At 49.9% G+C, this 25,399-nt stretch overlaps 1 protein-coding gene across 7 annotated transcripts in view; it reads left to right on the forward strand.

Moving 5' to 3' along the window:
- Positions 1-25,399, forward strand: part of FOXN3 (forkhead box N3) — a 196,209-nt gene that overhangs the window by 61,975 nt on the left and 108,835 nt on the right. For 6 of the 7 annotated variants that reach the window (XM_068682978.1, XM_068682980.1, XM_068682983.1 and 3 more), the window contains exon 2: positions 5,862-6,418. In XM_068682978.1, the coding sequence (XP_068539079.1) occupies positions 5,876-6,418 (543 nt within the window). In that variant the 5' untranslated portion in view covers positions 5,862-5,875. Of the gene's footprint in view, positions 1-3,804; positions 4,032-5,861; positions 6,419-25,399 lie in introns of those variants that run through there. The other variant, XM_068682979.1, reaches the window with a different exon arrangement.

Consider the following 25,399-nt stretch of genomic DNA (forward strand, 5'->3'; position numbering starts at 1 on the left):
TATTTTTGTTTCGCCTCACTTCTGACAAAGCTCCATTTCAGTGCGCCTTTTCTCACTGATTCACTTCTGTTTCTGTTGGATTTCTCCAGCTGGGGCAAATGAGAACTAGAGGGATAATTAAATGAAAGGTTGGGAAATGCCTTCTAAATCTGATTTCCATGTGTCTCAAGTGAATAAGCAAAAGATAGATCTCCTCTCAGGAAGCTGGAGTAAGCTTGGTCTCCATTGTGTATGCAGCTTGCATCCTTAGCTAGTGCTTGAAGTGGGAGAAGCCAGGGGACACGGGGCACGGAGGCAGGGTGAAGCAGGCAGACGGTTAGCTCTCCTACCTCTGCAGGGGGCAGTGACTTCGTGTGGAATTCGGATACAGCTGTTTTTCTGCCCCAGAACTGGGTATGGTGCAAACAACAAAACCAGGTTGGTCTGTTGTGGTCAGAAATACCGAAGTGTTGATCCTGCAGGATCAGGGTCTGTATCAGACTACTCATTGGTATGCCATTGGTGAGGGTTTCGAGTGTCTGCTCCTGGAATGAGGGGACCCAGTTACAGCTGGGGCAGATGGAGGCATTTACGTGTATTTGAATGTCGTGCGGCGAACAACAAAAGGCAGTGCTGGGCAGTGCTGGTGGCGTGAAGGAAGGGTCCAAGGCTGCAGAATGGTAACTGGAGAAGGCACTGGGAATTGTGAAAGAGGAAACAAGCAAACACATATTGTATTCATGATTTAGTTTTTAATGGTGCCTGAAGGTGTTCAGCAGCTCCATGTAAGATTAAATCCATTGCCTCAGAGATAAAAGCAACTTAGAAGTGGCAACACTGATAGGGGAAGCCAGCACAGAGGAAGAATGGGAACAAATGAGATGGTCAGAGGATGATGTTATGACTCTGAGATGTCCCAGTACAAGAGGCTGATGGCAGCGGTCACAGGGAACACAGGGCAGCAGCCCCATCCACTTGTCTTTGTAGACGTGCATCAGGGGCCTTTCAGGATTGGGTGGGTTTTGGGCACAGCTGCACGTCCAATTATAAATCCAAATGAACAATTAACAAACTGCAGCAGAACTTAGGGAAGAAACTTGACTGTGATGTAGGGAGAATAAACACTGACAGGGATGCCAGTCAGTGAGGACACAACAGTTGGAGATCGGGTTAGGAACAGGGCTTAAGGATGAGTGTAAGAAGTGCAGGTCTCTTGAATGGTGAGATTGGTGGGGTCAGATGGCAACAGCCTATAGCGAGGTCATGTGGCATGGTTGGAATACTAGCAGAGGAAGGTGTTTGCAGCTGAGATGGAGAACGGAGGCGGGTAGCTGAGCTTCGGAGGGTTGGTAAAGAGCCTGTGACCCTTGCTGTGCTCATTTTGCAACGTTTGCTTGTAGGGGGTTATCAGGGATTCCAATCTAGAGGAGGATAAGAGATGAAGGAGTGCAGGGAGATGGGTGGAAATCCTCATTAAATAAGATACCGAAACATCTGCGGTTGGTATTCTGAAATCTGAGTGGAAAGATTAGGCTGTTGTATATTAGCCCACAGGGCTAAAGTGCAGCTCTGCACTGTTGGTACTTCTCGTCAGCCTTTAGTGCTGCATATGCTTTGGTCTTGATGTACAAACAGTTTTCATCTTTCAGTGTTGCCAGTCTTTTGCAGAACGAGTTCGTGTTATACCTAGCTCACAAATGGAAGCATCAACACCCAAGTAAATTTGGTGGCTTGCTTAAGACTCCAGGGAGTTACTCGATGGATGTGCTGATGCTGCTGGTTTCTAAGCCAGCCGTGTGGCTTGGAGAGGGCGGCAGGCCCTCTGGAGTTAGTTAACCATTCCATGAACAAGTCAGGGAAGCTGGGGGACACCCTCACCCCAAGAGGCAAGATACCGGAGTTGTCACTGGAGGAGCCAGCCAGCAGCTCCTTGCTGCTGAGCGCAGAGTGAGGAGGAGGCAGCAGGAGGCACCCACGCTGTGCCTCTGCCCGTAGCCCCGTGCCAGCCCCCCAGCCTGGGGTGCAGGATTCGTCCCCCTGCTCCCCGAGGCCTCTCGGTCCCCAGCTGTGGACCCCTGCGCTGGCTTTGCTGTGTGCTCGTCAAATGCCTCACGTTGGTGTTTCGCTGCAATCCCGACTGTGTGTGCTGGGGAAGTTCCTCCCTGCCACAGGGAGGGGGTAAAACTGGCCTTGTTCTCTCAGTACTAACGGGGAATCTCTCCCCTAATTCTGAGCAGATCTGTGTACCTGAACAGGATACACACAGAGTAAGGCCCTACTCAAGGTGCAATATGCTCTATATACCACCCTGTGTCTCGCCAGGCTTCCCCCTTCTCACTTTAGGAGTACTTCTCATTAGCTGAATTCTCCAAATGCTAAGACACTTGACTTTTACAAGTGAAGATAAATGTGATAAATCTCCTCTCTGGCTGGCAAAGAGACGTGTTGATTCACAAAGAGAAAAGTCTGAAGCGTTTGGAGTAAATTCAGGTGGGTGGAGTTATGACTTGCTAATTTAGTTTGGGTTTGGAACAAAATGGCCATGAGATAAGAACTGTGTAAACTCCAGGTCTGCTGACTGCTTGGTGCTGGAAGCAGCACGGTCACAGGGCAGGGCTGCCAGCGGTAACAGCGCAGATGCTGCCTGGCAGGTACTGCCTGCGCCCTGAGATCCAGCTGCCGGCTGTGTCTTCTTGAGAAATGCAAGAATGTGAAACAGCAGCTCACTGGGTAGGGGAGGGAGAGCTATCGGCAAAAGGAGGTCTTAGCGAGTTATGACAGGAATTTCGTGTTTGAGAGAATAAGCGAAACACTTCTCGGCCCTGCACTTTGAGAACCAAGTTGTCGCTACTCTCCTGTCTAAAAATGAGAGTTTGGCAGATGTTGTAGAGATTAGAAAAGGTAACTGATGCTGCAGAAAATGGCTAAATACGGGCACAGAAACGTGGTACAATGTAGTGGTGATCCTGCTTAAGCAGGATAATATTGACTGCATGGGCCAGGAGAGAATTCCTGCAAGGTCTTGAGACAGCTGTCCTAACTTTTCTAAATAAAATTGCTAAAATACTTTGCTTCTTGGCTTAGGGTTAATTTCTGTGTCCAGGACTCTACCAACATTCCTGTGTTTCTAACACGTATTAAGTTGCTTACAGACTCCTGCAGCAGACCTTTTCTATACTGAAGGCAAACTGATTTTGGAAGTACGCGAACGGTGCGAGCCTCGCTTACTCAGAGTAGGAAGTCCTTGACTGAGCCCCAGAACAACGTCTGGTGCTCGCTCTGAAGGCGGGCAGCTGTGCCGTAACGCTGTGCATCGCAGAGGCTGCCCGAGATCAAACACTGCACAGAGGAGACCACATTTACCCGGAGCTGTCTAGACTGGGCAACTTCTTCCTGGTGTTTAAGTCAAGTTAGCTCGCTCCGATCCATCGAACTCAGCCGATGCTGAGGGGTTGATTATTTTTAACCAAGCCAGTACCAGCTGTGTCCAGGGGCAAGCTGTGTCCCGTGCAGGGGCAGAGGAGGCACCGTTCCTCCTGACCGAGATCGGGCCCGATTCGGAAGGGCCCTTCCTGAGGCGAGGGCTGCCGCTGCTGTCGGACCCGCGCAGCCCCGCGGGGTCCCGCGGCTCTCACAGCCCCGCGGCGCCCCCCGGGGGTCCCTCCCCGCTGCCGGGGGTGCCGCCGCCCTCCCCCCCCGGCCCCCCCCCGGCCCTGCCTCCCTCCCTCCCTCCTCCCTTCCGCGGCTCTCCCGCCCGGGCAGGCCCAGCCCACGTTTTCGCTCTCTCCCCTCCCTCCCCTGGTCATGTGTCGCCTTTTTTTGTTTGCGCTGGAAACAATTTCTCGCTCTCCGGCTCGCGCCCAGGCGGACCCGCTGCGGGGCGGCCCCGCGCCCGGGCCCCGATGCTGCCGGCGGCGCCCCCTGCGCCGGGACCCCCGCGGCACCCCCGGGGCTCGGGCTGAGGCTGGGGGGGGGGGGGGGGGGGGGCGGTGTGGGGGGCGCGGGGCCGCTGCCAGCCGCCGAGGGGCCGCGCCGAGGCCGCCCCCCGCCAGGTGAGTCCCGGACCCCGCCGCCAGCGGGGGTCGCGCACGGCACCGGCGGGGCCGGGAGGGAACCGGGAGGGGAGCGGGGAGGGTCCGGGGCCGGAGGGTCCGTGCCCGGCCGCAACTTGCCCGGGAGTTGCCGGGAGGGGAGAGGGGGACGGGGGGGGGGGGGGGGGGGGGTGAGGCCGGAGCCCGGCCGGGAGCGGCGCCTCGGGCCCTGCCCGGCCGCTGACATCTGGGCGGCAGCAGCGGGGTGCGCGCCGCCGGCCGCCCCCGCCCGCCCCGGGCCCCGCCGGTCTCCTGGCAACCGCGCTGATCGGCAGCGCCGCTGCCCAATGGCCGCGCGGCCCCCCCCCCGCCGGCCCGGCCGTGCGCCGAGTGCGGAGGGAGCGGGGCGGGGGGGCCGGCACCGCCCCCTTACCCCCCCCCCTCCCGGCTGCGGCTGCCCCGCGCCCCCTGCCCGCTCCTCGCCCGGCCGCGGGTCCCCGGCCCCGTGTGGCCGCCGCGCCTTTGTCTGGCGGCGGGCAGCGGCCGAACCCCTCCCCGTGGCCGTGGCGCCCCCCTCACACTGCCTCCCCCCCCCCCTCCCCGTGCCGGCCGCGCCGAGCCCCGGGAGCGCCCGGTGCGGTGAGGGCCCGGCGGGGCGGGCTGCGGAGCGCCCGGTGCCCGGGGAGCAGCCGCGGCGTCGCCATGGCAACAGCGCCACCAGCGCAGCGCCGCTCCCGGGGCGCCACTGGCGGAGGCGAAGTTGTGCCGGCGGCAGCGCCCCGCGCCCACGGGAGCTGGGAGCGCGTCCCCGGCGGTCCCGGCACGGGCACCCTGCGGTCATGCGGGCGCTGCCCGTGCCTCACGTGCGCTGCGAGCCCGCCCCGCTTTTATTTGGCTTCTGCTCGCGGCTCCAGACCTGAGCGCTGGCGGCTGTGCTGTGCGGGAAGCCGGGGCAGTGTGTGGCGGCTCTCACTGAGCTGCTCCGCTGCTGCCCTCACCCCCACCCACCGCTGCCCTCACCCCCCGGCCGAATCACCCGGCCCCCCGAGCCCCCCGGCTCTCCCCATCCCCAGGGCCCGCTGAGGCTGGCAGCGTGCCGCCCCCCCGGCTCTGTTTTCTGCCATGTTTGAGGGCCGGCCCGGCCCGGCTCGTGTTGGAGCTGTCTCTGTTTACATACATTTTTAAAGTGCTCTATTCCTCTGGCGCTTGTTTCCCCGTGTCTTGGCCCCGCTCCCAAAACTACTGTGCGTTGCTTGCCTCCTTCCCTGCTCTCGCCCGTTGCGTTTTGGGAGCTCGGCTGTAATTTTGGAGTTTGGTTGCAATGGGGACTGCAATTGGGTTGGATGCTCGTCTGCCTGAGCCTTCAGCCAGAGCGCCTTTAATCACAACGCTGCTGTATTGTCCTCAAAAGTGAAACAGCTGAACTTAATCTGAAGCAACTGCTGTAATATGCCCCCCTTCTTTTTATTTTTTTATTTTTTTTTTTTAAGTTTACATGCCTATTAAAGTGATACATTCAGAGCACTCACTGATCTGATACACGTATTCGTCATTAAAGGAATGTGCCTTTAGGATTTCCTGCATGGGGCTTCAAGTACACGCAGCACTGAGGCATATCAAGATTATCATCCTACGCCATTCACTGAAATTTCTTTCCTTTTCCTGACTTTGGATTATTTTACTCAGCGTTTGGGGATGCCTGTTTATGTGAGTCTGTCATTTTTAATACAGATCGCAAAAGGCCAAGTGACTGGTTGGGGAAAAGCTGTCAAAATGTTCTGCAGTATCTTTTCATGAGCTAACTTTTTTCTCTGTTTCTTTTTTCCCCTCGCTTTGGATTCGCTCTCCTAGGAGTCTCTGCCTAAATGGGTCCAGTCATGCCGCCCAGTAAGAAGCCAGAGGGCTCAGGAATTAGTGTGCCCAGCGGACTGAGCCAACGTTACCAAGATAGTGATTTATCAAAGGCACTTCACGATGACGAGGACCTAGATTTCTCTTTGCCTGCCATCAGATTAGATAAAGGGGCCATGGAAGATGAAGAACTAACAAATTTGAACTGGTTACACGAGAGCAAGAACTTGCTGAAAAGCTTTGGGGACTCGGTCTTAAGAAGCGTTAGCCCCGTTCAGGACATCGGTGACGACACGCCTCCGTCTCCTGCCCACTCTGACATGCCCTACGATGCCAAGCAGAACCCCAACTGCAAACCTCCGTACTCCTTTAGCTGCCTCATATTTATGGCCATCGAGGACTCGCCAACCAAAAGACTGCCTGTAAAGGATATATACAACTGGATCTTAGAACACTTTCCATATTTTGCAAACGCGCCCACTGGATGGAAAAATTCTGTGAGACATAATCTATCCTTGAATAAGTGTTTTAAGAAGGTGGACAAAGACAGAAGTCAGGTAAGTTCGGAACTGTGGAAACCTGTCTGGCTCTGATAAAATTCACCTGCTAGTCCTAAAATAAATTCATAATAGTAAAAAGCAGAATACGCAATGCTGTCCCTGGTAATGTAGTTCATTAAATTCAGAGAGCCAACATTTCTTTAGCATGGCTCATTCTGATTTTATTAAATTCATTGTCTAGACATCTGTAAGAAAGTACTCGGTGTGTGTGTTTTTTCTTTTTCCCCCCAGCTGGTGTCTTCATGCATAGTGGTTAAATATTGTTTTTAGTTACCATGCTGTGGTAATGGTTTCCAGCTATACTAGATGAATGTAATCATGTTATAAATAGGCTGCTTGCTGTTCTTGGCTTATACAAATGTATAGTGAAAGGGTATGCCTTATGTAAGAGTTCATCTCTTTTTTTACTGCTGGGTGTTGTAAGCAGAAAAAAACTTTTTTTTTTTTTTTTTTAAACCAAGCAGAAGTAGTTCAGAATTTTGGTGAGGAAGCTTTATTCTGTTTCAGGCAGGTTGTAGAGAAGCTCTTCAGACAGAGGAGATGGGTCTGGCATCGCAGGGGAAAGTTACCAAAAACGCGGTTGTTCTCTCTCTGGACGTTTGCAGCTTCTGGGAACAGTGCAGTGGCGGAATCTGGGGAACAGATTTTTAGCTTTCAGATCTCTGTAGCTGCTGTCTGGTTTCATTGCTGGATCCTCAACTGCATCTGCAGGAAGAGGCTGTGTGTGAGGGAATGGGGAAATGAGCCGAGCGGCGGAGGCAGTGCTTTGCATAACCTTCTATTGCATAAATCAGACTGGGAGCAGATCTCCTTTTCGGAAGGGGATGGCCTCCAGAAGCAGTGGTCTGGGTGAACCTTTGGCCAAGTATGAGTGTTCCGATAAAAACCCCAGCTTGCAGGTTAATTTCACAGTCCCTCTCACGGGTTGGTGGAATAAGTAGCAGGTACAATCACACTGCTGACTGTCTGTCTCTGCAGTTGGCTGACGATCAGAAAGTGAACGCTTTCTTCTGGCAGAAATAATAGATGCACTCTGCTTTTGTATGCCGGTTAAGTAAATGCTGTGATTGTCTCGTCACTGGTTACCCTGAAGCTAGACTTCTGTTGGTGGTGCTGTTCTCCCTATTTTGGGTGCGATTTAACTTTAAATGCTGTGGAATAGAAGCTTTTTTCTTCTAGAGGGAGAATCTTACACTACCCTAAGCTAACAGCTTTCCATTTTAGATTAATTAACTTATTTTCTCAGTAGTTTTGCCATTTTAAATGATTGACTTTATTTATTTTTAATGTCGTTCCCTGGAATCCACTGTCCACATATTGAAGATGACACACTGTACACTGGTATTTTTACAAATTAGCTGCTGTGAACGATTGTGTGTGAGATTAAAAAACTTGTTCTTGAACTGGATCTTGTTTCGTCCAAACCAGCCTTAAATTCTTGTGTGGAAGTGAGACTGTAATAGTAAGTGCCACACCAGGCTTTTATGACCCTGCCCCAGACTATAAGAAGCCTTAACACAATAGTCTTAAAAAACCCCAAATGCTGTAACTGGCCAGGCGAATGTTTGGCATTGCCGTTTGTTCTATCCCTCTTCCTCTGTTTACAAGCTGACTGTTTAGATTACAGCTTCCTTCCTATGAGGAACTCGTCTTCATGTATATCTGTCAAATATCTGGCAGCCTTCCGAGATGATACGAACAATACCACGAAGCCCTTCTCCACAGGGAAGTGGAGGAGCACAGTGCATGACTCGTCACCTACGTCGCGAATCCACGATTAGATCCGTGGTTACCTAGCGAGACGATGAGGTGTGGTGGCAGTCCTTGCCTATAGCGGTAACTAGGTGGGGTTTGTGCTTCCCTGGGAAAGCCCAGGTTATGAGAGAGAATTTCTTCCATCTTTTTGTGCTCCTGAGCCCTTAATAACTAGCCGGTCACCCTGCTGGTTGCCAGCATTAAGGTAATTGAGACGAAAATCTGAAAGTTTAAAAGCACAGACTCGGGCTGTTGAAACACCCTGCTGCTTTTATCTCGTGTCCTGGCTGAGGGACGGCCGGCTGAGACCCGGGCGCAGAGCTGGCGCTTGGTCAGGATTGCTGAATCAGGTGCCTGACAGCTAATTGTGGACTTGGAAAGCAGCAAACTTCAACTGCTGGCGTTGAAATATGTTCATGTGCGTGCCTGCAGCCTCAGGGTTGATTTGGGTGCTTCACAGCAAGCGTCTCCCGTGCTCAGAAGGCGGCCTGTGAATCAGAGTGGGGTCCCTGGGACCTGGGGGGAAGGGGTCTTTGTCACAAGGAACCATTTCGTGCCGCTTCTCCCAGTTTGCAGCCAGGTTCTGCAGGCTGCAGGCTCGGAGTCTGTCTGTCCTTCTGCTTTTATGTGGGGGTAAAGAGCATTTAGCACACGGCGTGCTCTGAAACGCCAACAAGCGAGGCTCTGAAATGTGCAGGATGGGGGGAAGGAGTTAATCGGTGCTGGGAATTGCAGGCATTTGCTAGTTGATGTGCGTTGACACATTGTGAAAAGCTAGAAGCTTTTCCTCTCAGAGTTGTGCTTTCCAGTGTTTGTTTGTAGAGCCTTTCAGTAATCGTTTTTCTAAAAAAAGTTCTGCTGAACACTTAATTCTTTCTCGATTTCCCTCCGCCTGGTAGTTTCCTCAGCATTGGGCTCCCCTAATTTATATTCATGGGGCTAAATATGTAATTAATACGCGCAGCTCTTCCTGCGTGCCTACAAATTCTTGCGTTTCTTGGCCTGAGATCCCTGTCAGGGAAAGAAGGGCTCGCAGGCCGCATCGCTCCGCCTGCCTCTTCTGGTGCTCTTGGGTCCGATGCTGGGAAACGAGGTCCCCCCTGGGTCTGTGGGACGTCCCCCAGGTTGATGGGGACACCACCACCACCGTCCCCTTCAGCTGTGGAGCCGTGGGGCTCCCCTGGCAGGGCGGCTGCACGCAGAGCTCGGCCACGAGGCCGACCTCAGGATGAAGAAGGGCTGGAGAGGGGAAAATGCTGAGCCTGGCCTGTGCACACCTCTTTGCCTTGAGCTCGGGGTCTAGTAGCAGCTGGCCAGAGAGTAAAGCATCACGCAGCGGGGAGCAGAAGCGGGGTTCCCCTTTGTGTGTCCTGCCGGACCCGCGAGCCCCACCATTCAGAGTAATCCCTTTGTGAGCGCAGGGATCTGAATGTCCTCTAGCGTACGTCCCATTTAGCACAGCCCGCTAGCCCATGACTTCCCCGACTTCCCTACCATCTGGTCCTTGGCTATGGAGAGGAATTTTTCTTGTATATGTGTCTCCACAGCAACGAGTTTGCAGTTGATATGGAAAGTAAGCAGTTGCCCTAGCAACAGAGTTACTGATGTGGCAGCTCCTCTGCTCGCAGGGAAAGGGCTCCGCTAGTTCAGACGCATTATGTAGGTTTGCTGTAATTATAGCTGCGCCCACTAGTGCTGCTGGAGCTGAGGGTCTGCTGAAACATTTTGTTAAAGCCCCATTTTTATTTATTTTCCCCCTTGAAGGTTTGTGTTACCCGCGTAGGGATTCCAGCTTTGAACAAAGGGTGTGTTTTCAGGGCATGGATCCGTCTGTGCCTTCCGTGAACGCAACTTTCTCAATCGTTACTGTGAAAGGAGGGGAAAGGAGATCGTTGGCTTCTCTGCGATCTGTTTTGGCACAGCAGCGCCCAGTTGCAGCAGCTGAGGCTCTCGCCCTGTGCTCCTTGCACCCCTCCTTGCAGCGGGCTCCTCGCTGTGTGCGCCCGGTGCTGCCTGGGGCAGGGAAACACGCGTGTGCCCCCAGCCACGTGCACGCCGAAGAAATTCAAGACTCTTAAAGGTTTGTTTGGCACTCGTGCTGAGGGACGTCTCAATAAAAATGTAACGAGGGTAAGGGATATGTTTATGGGGACGGGAGAAGAAAATTCTCCTCGCTTGATGTAGGAGTTATTCTTAGAAGTCCGTGGACCATAACTGGGTCATAGAGATCCAGCCAGGCTCCTCCTCCGTCTGGAGCGGGCTCTGAGGTCTGAGGGCTCCCGGGTGGTTGTAGGGCTCCGAGGGAGCTGGCCTCCAAGTTGTACTCATCTCACACACACCTTTTCTGCACGCCGTGCCGCACCATGGTGGGGGACTTCCCAGTAAGGAGTCCCTCCTGTGTGCATCTCTCCTTCGAGGTGATAACACCGGGCTTTTGTCAGGTAAAGCCCTGCAGAAAGATAAGAGCCAGCTGGAGCCAGAGCGGAGGGAGCCTGGTTGTTCTTCATTGAGATTTCCTAATCCAATCTGCATAGACACAATGGTGATGGTCGCCTCCCTCCTCTTATCCTCCTCTTCTAACCATATTCAGGAAGATGTGCTGGAGAGCTGCGTGGCACGCTGGGGATAGAAACAACCTCCTCCACTTCTGATATTGTTGTCACCTGCACTGTCCCAAATAGCACAAATGGTAGGATTTCACTGGGTTTGTAACATCTGGTGGAGCTAAAGTGTTAAAGAAAATGCTCAGACTCATGTCAAGGACTTCAGATGATGTTGGCTCTGTTAGTAAAATAATGTCCTAAATAAACTGATCCAGCTGTTAATTTCCCAAATTGTTAAAAGGAAATGTGTTTTTCTAAGCTGGAATCTGTCTTGTTGAACTTGAAATCCATTTTCTATTGCTTTGGTCTGTCATATTAAAAAGCTATCTAGCTTCTCAGAAATTCTCTCCTCAAATCATTTTTAAAGAAATGAGAGTCATTTCCTTCTGGAGAAGTCACAGTGGTCCCCAGAACTTTCCCCTAATACGGGATTTCCAGATATCAGACAATTTGTGGAGAGCTTTCTTTACTCTTTCAGTTTTGGTTTTGAAGTGCAAAACCAAGAAATCATACAGGACATACTAATACTAGATTTCCTAAGCTCTGTGTGGAAATAATACTCTTCCATTCGACTGGCTTCCAGATGGTTGACTTGATGCCGTACCTCACTCTTCGCAGCAGTGCCGGGGTGTGTGAGCCGGTTTGGGGCTGTGCAGTGCGCCATCAGCTCTCCTCCCAGTGACGTGAAGAACTGGCAGGACTGGGGAGTCCTCTGAGCCTGGGGCTCGGCCGGTTGCCGTACCCTGCTCGCAGGGAAGAGCTCTGTGATGGCTGACCACGTCAGTGGGCTCTGACCTCCCAGAGCAGACTGGTTGCCTCGGATAAATGAACTGGAGTAACTGGTCGCGTGTGTGCTGCCCACCCTTCGCTAACACGACACGAAGCGTGGCCAGCAGCGCTGCCTCTGCTCGCCGTGGCCACTCCTGCCCTGCTGGTGGCTGCTCGCTCCAGCACCTTGCTGACACGCACACTTTGCTTTCCAGTGGCAAACCGTGGATCTGCTCTCAGATTTGATCCAGCTGGCTTTTTTTCCCCACTCTCTTTCAATTCTTGAGTTGCTTTTCAGCCCGATTCCCTGGCTCAGGCCACAGCACAGGCCAGCAGACAGCCCACAGGTGCCAGGATGGATGGGGAATGCCCTCAGCTGGGTTGCCCAAGAGGCAGTGCCGGAGGGGAGAGACTGCAGGAGGCTGGAGCACCAGACACAACCCCCAGGTGCAGGCGAGAAGTTCAGGAGAGAAGTTCAAATGCAGTTGGAGGCTTTCTTCTGCTGAAGAAGTTGGCTTCTGGTTTTCTCCTGGAGCAGGACTTTGTTGCTCAAGTGGCTCATGTTCAGCAGCTCCTCGGGGTGCTTTAAGGCTGGTTAACCTGATCAGCGCCTGGGCTGCCAGCACCAGGCACAGCCCCTCCCTGGCCTGGCCACCCTTCCTTTGCTTGATTTAATTCCCTTTGGGGGATTAAACGGCCCCAGGGCTGGCTTGCAAGCCCCTCTCCAGCTCTTAGCAGCACGTGTCCCTGCACGGCGAGCTGGCTGAAAACTTTATTTTCAGTTGGGTTATTTTCAGTTGGCTAATTCAGTTGGGTTCATTTTCAGCTCCCTGCTTAGCTCATGGCCATCATGGTCAGGCGGGTGCCAGCGGCAGCATGGCTCTTAGGCTGAAAATGGTCCTAAGAAAACTGCAGAGGGGAGTGTGGGCACACACACGTGTGTTTCCTCACCTGTGTAAGGTTCGCTCGTTTATTTTGTCCAAAGGCCTTATAGAAACAGCAGAGGTGGCTCTGAGGGAAGCTGTGCTAGGGATGCTCTGAGGAGCAGCTAGGGAAGGGCATGGCTAAGGAGAGGCACTGTACATGTCACTAATGAAGGCTGCACCACAGGGAATTAGAGGGGACCTGCGGATCTGGGGGCTGTGCTCGTCCTGCCCAGCATTTGCTGCTTTTGTCTCACGCTTCAGTTCTTCAACACATCAAAGCATCCGTTTTAATTACAAAACTCGTGTCCTTTAGACTTCCTCCTTCCTTTCCTCAGGGGGAAGCAAAGCCTTTCACGTTGGCTGGAGCAGAGCAGCGAGTTGTGCTGCGTGCCATGGCTTCCTGGGCAAAGACCTCTTGGCAAAGCACTCAGAGGCCCGGCCGTGATGGAGCGGCAGTCGCAGAGACTCCTCTGGCAGCCTGGGGTAGGCTTTGAGCTGCCGAAGGACCTGCCTCCCGTCCCAGGATGGTGGCAAGTTGCTGCGGCAGCTTCCCATTCCTCCTCATGGTGCTCAGACATCCAGTGTGCCGGGATGTGCGAGGCGGCCTCTGGCTGCTTGTACCTGCGCCTCCTGAATCATTTTCTGCCTTCTTGTTGCTGTGTCTTCCTGATAAATTCAGTTAAACAAACGGGCCAGGGTAACACAGGCTGAAATCCTTATGAAGAAGAAGCCCAGCGTGACTATTTTTAAGTTTTTTGGTATTTGTGTGTTGATGGGTGGTGGCTTCGTGTTTAGCAGTAAGTGACTTGTGTCATTCTGAGACTGGGCAGAGCACTGCTAGATAAGGCTGTCATGTTTTTTAAGCTCAGGAAGACTTCCCTCTACAAGTATTTTCTTTTATTTGATTCAGCATACAGTATTTTGAACCAGTGAAAGTCTCCTGTTTTCTGTGTAAAGAAGGTAGTGTGGAAAGTTTGCTTTAATGAAGCATGAATAGATCTTGCTTGTTTGTTGGTACGTGGAGTTTAAGCCAGTTTGTTATAAAGAAGAAATTTGCTAAGAACTATGAGACTTTGCTTTTCTTTGTCAGTGGCAACTGGTTTGCCGTGACTCAGCCCTTCACTTTTAGTTCTCAAGTAAAAAACAATGGTTAATTTTGCCTTGCTAACACCTGCCACTCGATTTAATTCCCAGTAAGTTTCAGCCCCTCGCCCAGCTGTTCCTGCTTCCTCTCGTGCCTCAGAGCTCACCAAACATGGGCTGGATACCTGCTCAGTTTCAGAGACTGGAAATTATTACAGGTAGGAGAGGGGGTGCCAGAATCAATCACCTGTCAGTGCTTAATTGACAAGCAGCAAAAAAAACACAACAACAAACAGGCAGTATGTCCAGGCGCACTTAGGAGTCCCTGTCCTTGAAGCTTGCATTATGGAATCTTTGAAGGTTAAATAGATCCTGTGCCTGCTTCAATGTTTGTAACAGTTTATGCCTTAGATTTTCTGATTTAACTTCTGTATATTTTCTCTGCACTGGAGGAATTTGAGCATGGAGGGAGTAGTGTGCATCTTAAATCATGGAGAGAGAGGCTGTGCTGCCCTAGCAGTGCTCTTGGTGCTGGAGAGGGGTCTGCAACCTGCTGCTGGGGCGCTCTGAGGCTGCCTGGCCTCGGGGCCGAGGCCAAGGAGCACCTTCCTCGGCTGTGCCGCTGGGAGCGAGAGGCTCCCGAGACGTTTTCCCTTGGAGCAAAACCAGTGTCCGTGCTCCTCACTGCAGTACCGGGACGTTTAGTAGAGATCATTGCAATGGCAATAGAAATGTGGCCGTCTTTGCTGGAGAATAAACATTTTGTAAGAGTCTGGACATGGGCAGGATCTATATGTACTCATAGGCAGCTCAGCTTGCTTCCCCAAGCCCTAAATTTCCTGTGGCTCAAGTGGTCTCAGGCTCAGCAGTGACCGAGGTCACGTAAGGTGCAGACCGGCAGGGAGGAAGAAGCAGGGTGACTACTTTAGCATTAGGGTTTTTTCCTCCTGAATTTTTGGTAGGTCACTCATTGGCCCCTTTTGCCCTGGAAAATTACTTGTTTTCCTTCTGCTCTCACACTAGACTGGACTCGTGACTTCAGAGGAGCTGCTTTGGATTTACTCTTTGGTACAGCAGAATGGGGACGGGGGGCTGTGGAAAGTAGCAGTTGTAACCATAAATGATGTCTGTGGCTCTTACTCGGTTATCCATAAGTCATTTTGGAGATGGTACATTTTAATTTGTTACTTATGTTCTTCAAACTCCATGCTGGGTGCTATGGAAAGTTTGCCCTGGGAACTGCTGTAGGAATTTGTGAGAGGACTTATTCCGAGGATCTTAAATGCGAGCGGGTTTTTCCTTCCTACAGTAGGAAAGAGCCCAAATTGCTGTCCTCCACCAGTGACTTAAGGTACCAAAACACTACCTCCAGCATGCTGAATTGCTGTGTTCTGTTGCAGCAGTGAACGGTAGCAATTTGCCACTAGCTGAGGACTGCCAGGGTGCTGAAACACCAGTGTAACTTGCAGAGAGATGCCTGTTGGTAAGCGGAGGAGTGAACGGGCACCTGGACAGGGAAGTCTGAGTAGCGGGGAGCACTGTCTGTGGCAGTGCCCGGGGCAGGAACTTGTTTGTGGGACTTTGCATAAGAGCACCGAGTCGATGCTACCAGTAGAATTCACACTCATTCAAGCTATCAGCAGAAAATTAGGCTCTGCTCCAGAGCTGTATTTATGAGATCCCAAGGCTGCCTACTGTGGGAGGGTACTCACTGGGATGAGGCAGCTATTGTAAAGGGATCTCTGATTTTATAGTGGGAAGAAAATGCCTACAGGGTAACACCCAGGGGATGAGGGGTTAATGCAGGACTGGGGTTAGTACTGACACACCTTATCTCAAGCTTTCATTTCCATATTTCCTACTCTTTTCCTCACCCTTTTATTTGAAGGGTGGAGAGTGGGAACACACCTATCAGAAGGTTATGTGGTTCTGTGTAAATTGGGGGAAAAAAAAGAGTTTTTGAAATGCTTTTAGGTTAGGAGGAAGGGGATGAACATCTCTGACTAGATTATTACTAGACTATATCCCTCTAGATTATTACTAGACTATAGACACGTATAAGCTTACGGGAAGGTGGTGATAGGAGCCTGAGGTAGTTCCACCCTTCTTGAGGTACTTAGCAGAGGAGGACTGTAAATGATTCATTGCTTTCCCGCACAGCCTGGGCGGGTACCGGGAGCTGCAGGTTTGGGGCATTTTGTAGAGAAGGAGGGAAGTTAGGGGATGGCCACGGGGCTGAGCTGGTCGGGCACCAGACAAATGCTGGCAACTCCAGCATTGAGTTTCTTTGAAGTAGTCAAACACACTTGTCCAAAATGTTTTTCCTGTTTCAGCAACTGATATAATGTATTTATTGTTACCTGATTACCTCGTTGCACTAATTAATTTGGCTAGTCTCTCTCTTACCCCCATCTCTAAAGATCAATGTTTTCCCTCGGTGCTAAATATGCAAACCTTGCTGTTGTAAAAGGGTAGGTGTTTGTTTTTTTTTGTTTTGTTTTTCAATTATATATCAAGTTCTAGTGCTTTTTAGATGTTTGGCTGCATGGCAGAGAAAGAGGAAAGAAGCTGTCATAAAGAGACAAATTGCACTGAAGACTCAGTACAGTGCTAGCTCCCAGCTATTGAGACAAATGGGATTTTATTGTTCAGGCTGTACTTCCTCTTCTGCTTAAATTAATTTATTTTTGTATCTCTCTATCCCTTTGTGTGCGTGTGTGTGTATGTATATAAACACTACATAGCCACTTTGGTTTTCAGGTCATCAAAACGCTTTTAAGATAAAATGGGAGCAAAAAGCAGTATGGATTTGGGTTGTCACACAAAGCTTTCCACCTCCTTGTATCTCTGCATCGGGAGCCAATATGCTGCTCGTAGTGGCATGGCTGGGCAAAATTTCCTTAGGACAGAAGTGTTCTGTTGCCACAAATGGTTACCAGTCAGACTGAACAGATCACTCGAAATCCCAGTATTAACCTGAACTGTCTCTCTCATTTGTTAGTGTTTTTTTTTCCGCTTTTTTTTTTTTTCTTTCCCAAACAAACTGGCCCTTAAAATTTAGTAAAAAGCCTCCAGTTCTGTTAATTGTTCTGTCAGGTCTTGCTAAAACACCTGTAAGACTTGGGTGCCTTTTTAGGCAGTGCGGCTTTTGTTTGGAGGGATAAAGTTCCTTGTTCTTGGCTTAACAAGCCCGCTTTGATGTGTCATTTGCTGTTGGCTTTCAGAGCTGAGTAATTTTGAATTTGGAAAAACAGAAATGTAATTATGACCATTTCCACGAAGAGACAAGCTTTTCTGTCACTCCTCTTGTTTGAGATGAAATATAAAATTTTCATTTAGAAAGCTTTGATTTTAATTGGCAGTATTGAAATCGAAGGAAAGATTTTTGCTTTCTCATCCTGTTTTTCTGCTGACTTGGGGAAAAAAATAGGAAAATGTGGTCCCCTTCCCCCAGCTAAAATATTTGCATTATTTTAGTTTCAAAGTAAACACGCTTATGATCTACCCACTTTTGCTAATTAACATCTGCTCCTTCACCACCACTCAAGTCCCTCTCACCCTTCAGTGTTGAGTATGCCAAAAATCTGTTTGGCTGGGCTTGAGCTGAGGGGACAGGCATCCACGTCTCAGTTGCGGTGGATTTACCCATTCAAGCATCACGTCAACCTCAACGTATTTCCCCCACAATTTGTAAAGCAGGGGTCACCGTCTTGATTTTGGATTCGCACTCTGAATCTCTAATTCAGGCATGCGTTAAAAAGGGAAAGAGTCTGCTCCATCAGGCAGCTCTGTTTTTTCCTGTTTTGACAGTGGATTCCTGTTGTTTGGCATCAGTTTAAACAATAGGATGGTGCCGCAGCTTGTTCAAGCAGCATTTCAATTCCAGCCGTGTGTAACTTGAGCTCTGTTAATGGGGTGGGATTCCTTCTCACCCTGTATGCAGACACTTCTTTCTGTAAAGGAAGGGATTTTTGTAATTACCCAAACGAGTGTTGGGTGGCTTTCAGTTAGACGAAGTAGTGCTGGTGGCCAGGTGCGGGTGTGTAAAGGTCTGGATACCTGTGATGGGTTTGGGGGGGATTATTTAGGCAGAGATTTGGGCCCTGACATTTATGACATTGGCTTAAAAATCATGATGTTATTTCAAGTAATGGGGGGATGTCTTATTTTAGAACCTCTTAGATCCCTTTCCAGGCTCTTTACAGACATGAAGACAGCTGGAAACATTTTGGTTTGTTTCAGTTTGTTTTCATGATTTTGCACCATCTCACGACTTTGCTAATAAAAACACCTAAAACCCCAGTATGGTAAAAAGGCCATGAATGAGCAGTATTAAAGCCACATTCTGGAGGTTATGATAAAGCTGTAATACGTCAAGTTTCTTTCAAAATTTTGTTGGTGGCATGTTTGGCATTTCCCTGGGGACCCTTTTGCAGAAAAAACACCGCAGTTGGCGAAATCCTCTGCTGTACAGCAGTTGTGGGAGCTGTGGGTAGATTTTCACACCGCCACCGTGCTGGAGGGCCAGCCATTGCTTTTTCAGCAGGGCTTGGGGTGCTACACAGATCTGAAATGTGAGATGGGTGCTCTCAGAAGTTTTTAGTTGTCCTTCGGATCAACACAGTTAATTTTTAGGTGCCCCTTCCTTTTTGCTCAGTCTTTGCATAGGCCCTTCAGCGGTCTGGACCTCATTCTCTAGCTGCACGTCTTTCTCTGCAGGGGAGTTTGTGTGTTATTTTCAGTTGCATTTCACATTTAGGTATTCATTTCCTAATGATATCTTTGCTTCTTTTTCTTTTGGTCGTCTCTAACTTGCACAATCTAGCAGTGGAGCTGTTCGTGTACGTCTGGCCGAGGACAGCGTGGCCGGGTGAAGGGCTTCAATTCATCGTCGCACTGTGCTGAGAGTGCATTTGCATTTTAGAAAAGAAAAAAAAAGTTGCAAGCTTTTTTGAACCAAGATTTTCGTTTGTGAAACTGCTATTTTTGGTGCCTCAAACGTGAAGGCTTCCTGTGTGAAACCGATAGAGAAAAAGATCACAGGGGACCTGGAGCAGTGACTCAGGTCACAGCAGGCCGGTTTGTGTGACACCTGTGTCATCAAAATAGCCTCACTTTGGCATCCTTAAATGAGATTTTCTTTTCCTTTAGAGTGTAGGTTTGTTCAAAGGCACATTTGATCTTGAATAATTTGGAGGAAAACAATTTTCTGTCCTTCTGAGAATATCATAAATCTTCTCCGCCTTGCTACTTCTGGACTCCTCAGAGCACTAACATCTGATGGTGGATGAATTGTCAATTTTCATTACTGAAGGCCGCTCAGAAGTTGTTTTCTCTGTGTTTCCTTCCACTTCAGGCATGTTGAGTCAGATAAATTCATACACTGATGTTTAATCACTGAGCACTAATCACCCTTGTGCAATATTGATCAGCAGCCTTTTGTATACTATGATTAGAATGAATAACAGCTCGCTAGTAAACACCACGGGGCGGGAGGGAGGAAGGCAGTGGGCTAGCCCTGTCTAGCAGTTGATGCTGCTTTTCTAATTTCCAGAGGTTTCCAGGCTCCATTGGTTTCTCTATTTCCCCTCCCCTGCCTCAGACTCTACTTTTCTTCTTGTTCTGCTGCTCCAGCCCTTCCTTCCTGCACACGGTGCCTGTCCTGTTGGCGGCTGCAGCAGTCCCTCTGCTGGGGCTGCGGGCACTCCTGTGTCTGCCCGTGGATCCTCTTCCCAGGGAAGGTGTCCTTTCTCCTCCTCCTCTTGGCACGCTCAAAGCACGAGCGGGCTTCCCACGCGGCCCTGTTTCATGGGTGGCTGTGTGTGAGCATCGTGCTTTAAAACGCCTGCTTGTGAGTTAGTTATGTTAAAAAAAGACCGGGGAAAACCCAAGTAGGCAGGGCTGTGGTGCGTGGGTTGAAAGCTTTTTTCCCCCCTTCCTCCCACTCTTTCCTTACAGGGTAAAAGACCCAGGCTGTGCGTGAACTTGCTATTCTGAATAACCTCTCTTCTGCACACAGCAACTGATGCTCACATCCTGTTTTCTACCAGCTTAGCCAAAAGAGCGCCCTGAAAAGTGACGTTTCTATTTCTGTTGGGTTTTGTTTCACACAGGTCGCAGGCTGGCTCGCTGCTGCTGCCTGCGTTGCATGTCTTTCGATTCTCTTTTGTGAATTAGAGGAAACCTGCTTTTCCTTTACTTTCTGTGTGACATAGTAAAACCGCTGTGGGATTTGGAATAAAATGAAGTGGACTCTAAATGGAGGAGGAACATATATTCAGTCAGGATCCTTAATTGTTTGGACTTTGATGAATGTTGTGCTAATGCAGAACTAGTCTGCCTGGGAAATACCATGAATAAGCCTGCAAGCCCTGCTCTTGCCAAGCTGTAGGTTTTGATCAAGGACTTGCCACCTTCCTTGGAAAAAATCTGGATTTAAATATTCATCTTTTTGCTTTAAATCCACACACACCGGCGAGTCTGTCTTATTTGTCTAATGTAATCACTTTGCCATGTTTAATAAACTATCTGCACACTTTTCAAATCTGTTTTCCTGGTGGAGGTGCTCAGGGATGCTGAAATGCAGTATTAATTATCCACTCTAAAACACGCTTGATTGAGTGGCTCATGCTGCAAAGTCCCTCATGCCAAGCGTTGCCGCATCTGCCGCTTTTAGCGTTGTTCCGTTTGCAACCCATGTAGCCCTGCTCATAAAAATACAGGCACCTGAAAACCCAAGGCAACTGAAAACCTAAATGATAACTGTCTTCTCGCAGTTCTCATTAATCTCACTGTCAACAAAACTTTGAAGACTAAGCCTCTCTTGTCTCCTCTCGGTGTTTTTACAAGCCTGGTGCTGGTGAGCTGGGGATAGATGGCGAGAGTGCCGCTGCCCAGGCACCATGAGGAGGTGTGGAGCAGCCCTGGGACCCAGGAGGGAGCCGTCCTTGCTGCCAGGGAGCATGCCTGCAGGGCACGGTGGCTTTCCACCTCCTGGATGGACGCAGAAGGTGCCCAGCAGCGGCATGGCTGCTCCTTGAGGTCGAGTTGTCCTGCTGAGGGCACAGCACCCGGTTTCTGTGAACAGCCCCCCTCCAGCTGGCGATGCCCACCGCTGCAGCAACCCTGTCCTGCTCCCACCCTCGCTGGCTCATGGATGAGGTGCTTCTCCAGAGCCTTGCGGCTGGTGGCTGGGAGGAGCGAGGGTTTGTAAGGGCTGTCGCCAAGCTCCTAAGTCGCAGTGAAATGCCCCATCTTCAGCGGGTGGCACGGTGTGGGCTTACAGCACGGGCATTGCTGATGCTCCTGAGCTGGGGAAGCGAGGTGGAGGCTTCAGGGGCAGCTGAGAAGCGGCCCTGTTGTGGAAGACGTTTGCAGTGTGGGGGGAGTGCTTTGCTTTGCTTTCTGGGGTTCATCTTCTAGATGTGAGAAAGAGGAGAGAGAAAGGTAAATGGTGGCAAAAAATCAGTGTCTTTGAATTTGGTGTAGCAGTGGGACAAAGGAAAGATCAGGGTATGTGTGAGCAGCAGAAGCAACGTGCGTGTTGGTGCCTGAACCACAACAGCGCGGGCTCTGTCAGCCGAGGCGTGCCCGCTGCAGGTGCCGGGGATGAGCCGTGGCTGCTGAGCGGGGCGCAGGGAGGAGCACAGCTGCGGTCCTTCACAGAGCACGGGGACACTTCAGAACACCACATCACAGCAGCCTCTCAAAACGTTTGTCAAAGTGCCTGGTTTTTCCCCTCAATTCATCGCGTGAAGCAGTATTAAGTACTAAGCAAGGAAAAACCCTACATTAAACAAACAGTTATATGGGAAAATGGTGCCAATCCATTAGCTTTTGTCAGGTCTTCCTTATTTCTATTTTTATTTGTCACTGCTAATGGATTTAGTTCAACCTACTCCCTCCCACCCGTCTCTGCTGGCTGTTAACCCCTTCCCCTGGAAATCCTCTCCCCGGCTTATTTCATCATGAATGCGCTGGCAGACATGAAATGACCCCCAAACCTTTCGCACGGATATAAGCGTTGGATAATTTTTTGAGTATCTGTCGGGTGAAGGGTTGTGTTTTAAAATTGTCCTAGGTTTTCACGTACTGTGTAACTATCTATTTGTAAGAAAAGCCAAATTGCGTTGTTTCCAGCTGTACCAGCCATGAGGAGTATCGGATGGCCAGTGGGTGTTTAAACCAGTGCCCCTCTGACATGAAAGCATCATGTCCCGCTAAAACAGCTACTGCAGTCTCAGGGTGGGTTTTTTTTTTCTTCTCTTCTGCCATTGACTTTATAGGTGACCTTGAACGCTTAACTTCTTTTTTATTCTTTTGTTTCTGTGTCTCTTCAATTTTCCTTTCAACAGAGTAGGACTAATTACACTTTCCATGTATACATGGAAATCCTAGAGGCTGAAACAGCATTATTAATGCTACCTGCTACCTAATCCCCTGCAAGTGTGCCGTGTGACAGCCCTTCATGCTGACAGGCCTGTCTGCTGGGCTCTCCCGACTTCCCAGCCCGGTCTCCCTGCGCCTGTTTGATCTCAGGCTTTGTTCCTCCCTAGCAGTGTCACGGGCTTTCTTCTCCGGTGCCCGCGCTTTGCCAGGCTGGGGGAGGCTTTGGGAAGGCCTGGGCTTGCTAGGCGCTGCCTTGGGGCAGCACAGACTGCATGTGAGGCAGGCGTTGTTCAGGGGCAGCTAACGACGGCGCTTCTTCCTTGGCTTGCAAGATTTCCACGTGGCTGTGTGGTAGCTTTATAGCGTGGTTTGCGTATAAACCCAGCGAGGAGATGGTGAGGTGGAGTATGACTCCCAGAGATGGGTGGCACCACACAACACCTGTCACGTTGTTGGGAGAGCAGCGGGAAGGTGCTGTGGTGTAGCAGATTTGCTGCGGCTGTGCTTGGTGACAGTGTGGCTGTACCAGCAGGGACACCGGTGCCAGCAGGCTGGAGGAGCCATGGAGGGCCTTCAGGAGCACTGGCTCTGCTGTGCCCGTGGTGTTGTCTAGCTGGAGGGGCGTTGTTTTATTTTATTTCAAGGCTAGGTGGCCCTTTCTCACTGTAGTCATGCTTCTCATCGAAGTGAAGCCGCTGGCTTGTGGAGCTATACCCACACACCTCTCCCGTCTGAGAGAGATCGCCCATGTTGTGAACGGGACTCCAGAGATGAGATGTTTTTCTACCTGGGGTAGAAGCAGGCTGCTTCCCTAAAGGCAGGCCGGGGGTTTAACAACTGGTTGCCACGCTGGTGTCTCTGGTAGTTCACTGAGCACATAAGCTAAAATACCATGAGATGAGCATGCAAGCAGAGACCTGGACTGCAGCAATTTGAACTAATGGATGGTTTTACTCGGAGCAAAATAAGATCTGAAAAGCCCCAACCTTTTGTTTTCTTGAGAACAGCCAGTGATTTCTCCATGTAACTGGCTTCCTCAGAGTTGAACACTGAGCTTCAGCAAGCCTTCCCATCAAACATTTAGTTTCACACATTAAATGAGCACGTATTTATGGTTGTGTAACTAGTCAAAGCTCTTTTTCAGCTTTGTGTTTGATCCAAGCTGTGGTGGTGTGCTTAATGGAAAAGAGTTGAAAACATGCAGGAGAAACGGGTGTGAGGGTTTTGTCATGTTGCATGCAAATATGGCTTCAGTTTTATCTGTGTTGTGTCAAACTGTCTTACAAAAATGCCAAATGTTCCTCTGCAGGGCAAAGGAAGTTTCTAACTCCTCTGAGTTTGTAGGTTTGGGGGATTTTGTGTGAGGTTTTATGAAAATTAAATGCTTACCATGCAGTTGTTACTGTCATTAAAATTGCTGTTAAGGTCTGTAGTGCAGTTTTCTAAAGCTGGCCGTATAGAGTTTCACTAGTCTGTGCTAGAAATGCTTGAAAAGAATGATGAAAATTTACCCTTGGACTGCATGAATAGTTATTTGTAATTTTTATGTGAGATTACAGTAGATCTAAGGAATGTGTTTTATAATAATAGCAATCATTGGCAGTGGCTTTGTTTTTCTTTCTTTAAGAATTCCTTAGCAGTTGTGTTTCTTTCTTTATTTATTCTTCTTCCTTTTTTTTTTTTTTCTTAAACTAGCTGACCTCAGATGATTCTAATGCTCTGTCTGTGTCTTTCTGCGAATTACTTCATTTGTTTAACAGTGAAGTAACTGGAGAACTCACCAACCTCATCTGCAGGGTACAGAGCTGATAAAGAGCATAAAGGTTTACTATTATTTGTGACCACTCACAAGAACTATTTCAAACTAGAAAACTATGGTAGGTGACAGGTGACCAGAGCAAGCAATATCAAGTCTGTCCTGATAACTTTAAACACTGATGAGTAAAGAATAACCAACGGAGTTGGTTATTGAAAGTGTAAATGAAAGAACTACAATCCTGAGCAGGTCCCATGCCAGCAGGGCTGCCTGTGGTGCAGAGGGTGGGATGAGGTGAGGGACAGGCAGCTGGCAGAGGCAAGGCAAGGTGCTGCTTGGCAGCGCTCTGTCCAGGTGGGTAGCACAGAGCTGGGCTGTGGGTAGCATTGGAGGCTGAAAAAGTTTTCTGGGAGTGCTGAGAAGCCTGAGGTACGCCGATGGTCTCTGTAGGCTTCAGTTCCCTAGTTGGGCTGAATTTTGTAGCGCGAGCTGCTTATTTCCCATTGTGTCTGCAGCTACGTTTGCAAAGCTTCAAGAGCAGCGGCGCATTTCGTGAAGGATCTGTGATTACATTGTACTGCAGGATGGTTTTTAACTCACTTGGCAGGCGTCTCTGCTTAGTGCAAAAAAAGTTATTTAAACAAGTCATTCTCTGCTGAGGTGCCTTTTAGAGTGATGATTTGGTTTCTCTTTGTGCCCTTCGGAGCTAAAGGTGTCACGAGGAGCCATTCCCAAAGTACTTTACTTCCATTCCTCCTGTCATTACATCTCCTCACAAAAATCCCTCACTTTCCTTATGAAATAGATTTTTTTCATAAGGTGAGAAGAGGGGCGCATTTGTGTTTCCTGGTGTTAGTTTGCTCTCCCCAGGATCTCAGCAGAAAGCTGATTTAGGTGAGGTTTCCAGAATATCTGTGCGTTTTGGGTGATGAGTACACCTGCCTGCTCTTTCCAGGGGCCCTAGAGTCCTCAAAGTCTCCATCATCCTGTGATTCGGGGAGCTCGTACAGGCCCTTGCAGCCTGACCACCGCTCAGGACGTGCTATCCACAGACCCGCACGGCCAGGCTCCTCATACCCCTGTGTGTGGTCAGCGGTGGCTCCTGGGATGTGGCCTCTGTGAGGAGCAAGCTGAGATGTTTGGTGTAAAAGCTGAGGAACACATTTCCCTCTCACGCCTTTGGCACAGAGATCTGTTTCTGGTCTGAAAAAAAACAGTTACTTTTTCAGATTCTGGTCAGGGCTGTGGCTACTCAAGTGGTTGCATTAAATTCTGTGGTGGCATCGTGTGTCATTTCTATCTTCCAGTTCTTTAACTGAAACTTTAATTGAAGCTTTATGAAAACGGGTTAACTAAAGCTTGATCGTGTAGAAACGCCTCTGAGTTGGCACGGCACACTCGGACACCTATAGAAAAGCTGTACAGTATTCCTGTGGGTGAATGTGTTGGCAAGTCTGTGTGAAGATTTGCTTCCAGTTGGCTGTTGCAAGGTAACTGGGCATGATGAGAATGGGCTAAATATTTCTGTAGAATGAGAACCTTTGATAGCCAATAATCTCTCTACGATTACTTGCAGAGAGGTCATTTGCTGTAACAATAGTAGGTTTCATCCCTGCTGAGAACAAACCATTACATGGGTAATGGGGAATGCTGACACCAAAAGGTTCCTCCTCATCGCTGGAAAGAGTCATTAGTGCTA

This window comes from Anas acuta, chromosome 5 (assembly GCF_963932015.1).
Source record: "Anas acuta chromosome 5, bAnaAcu1.1, whole genome shotgun sequence".
NCBI classification, from domain to species: domain Eukaryota; kingdom Metazoa; phylum Chordata; class Aves; order Anseriformes; family Anatidae; genus Anas; species Anas acuta.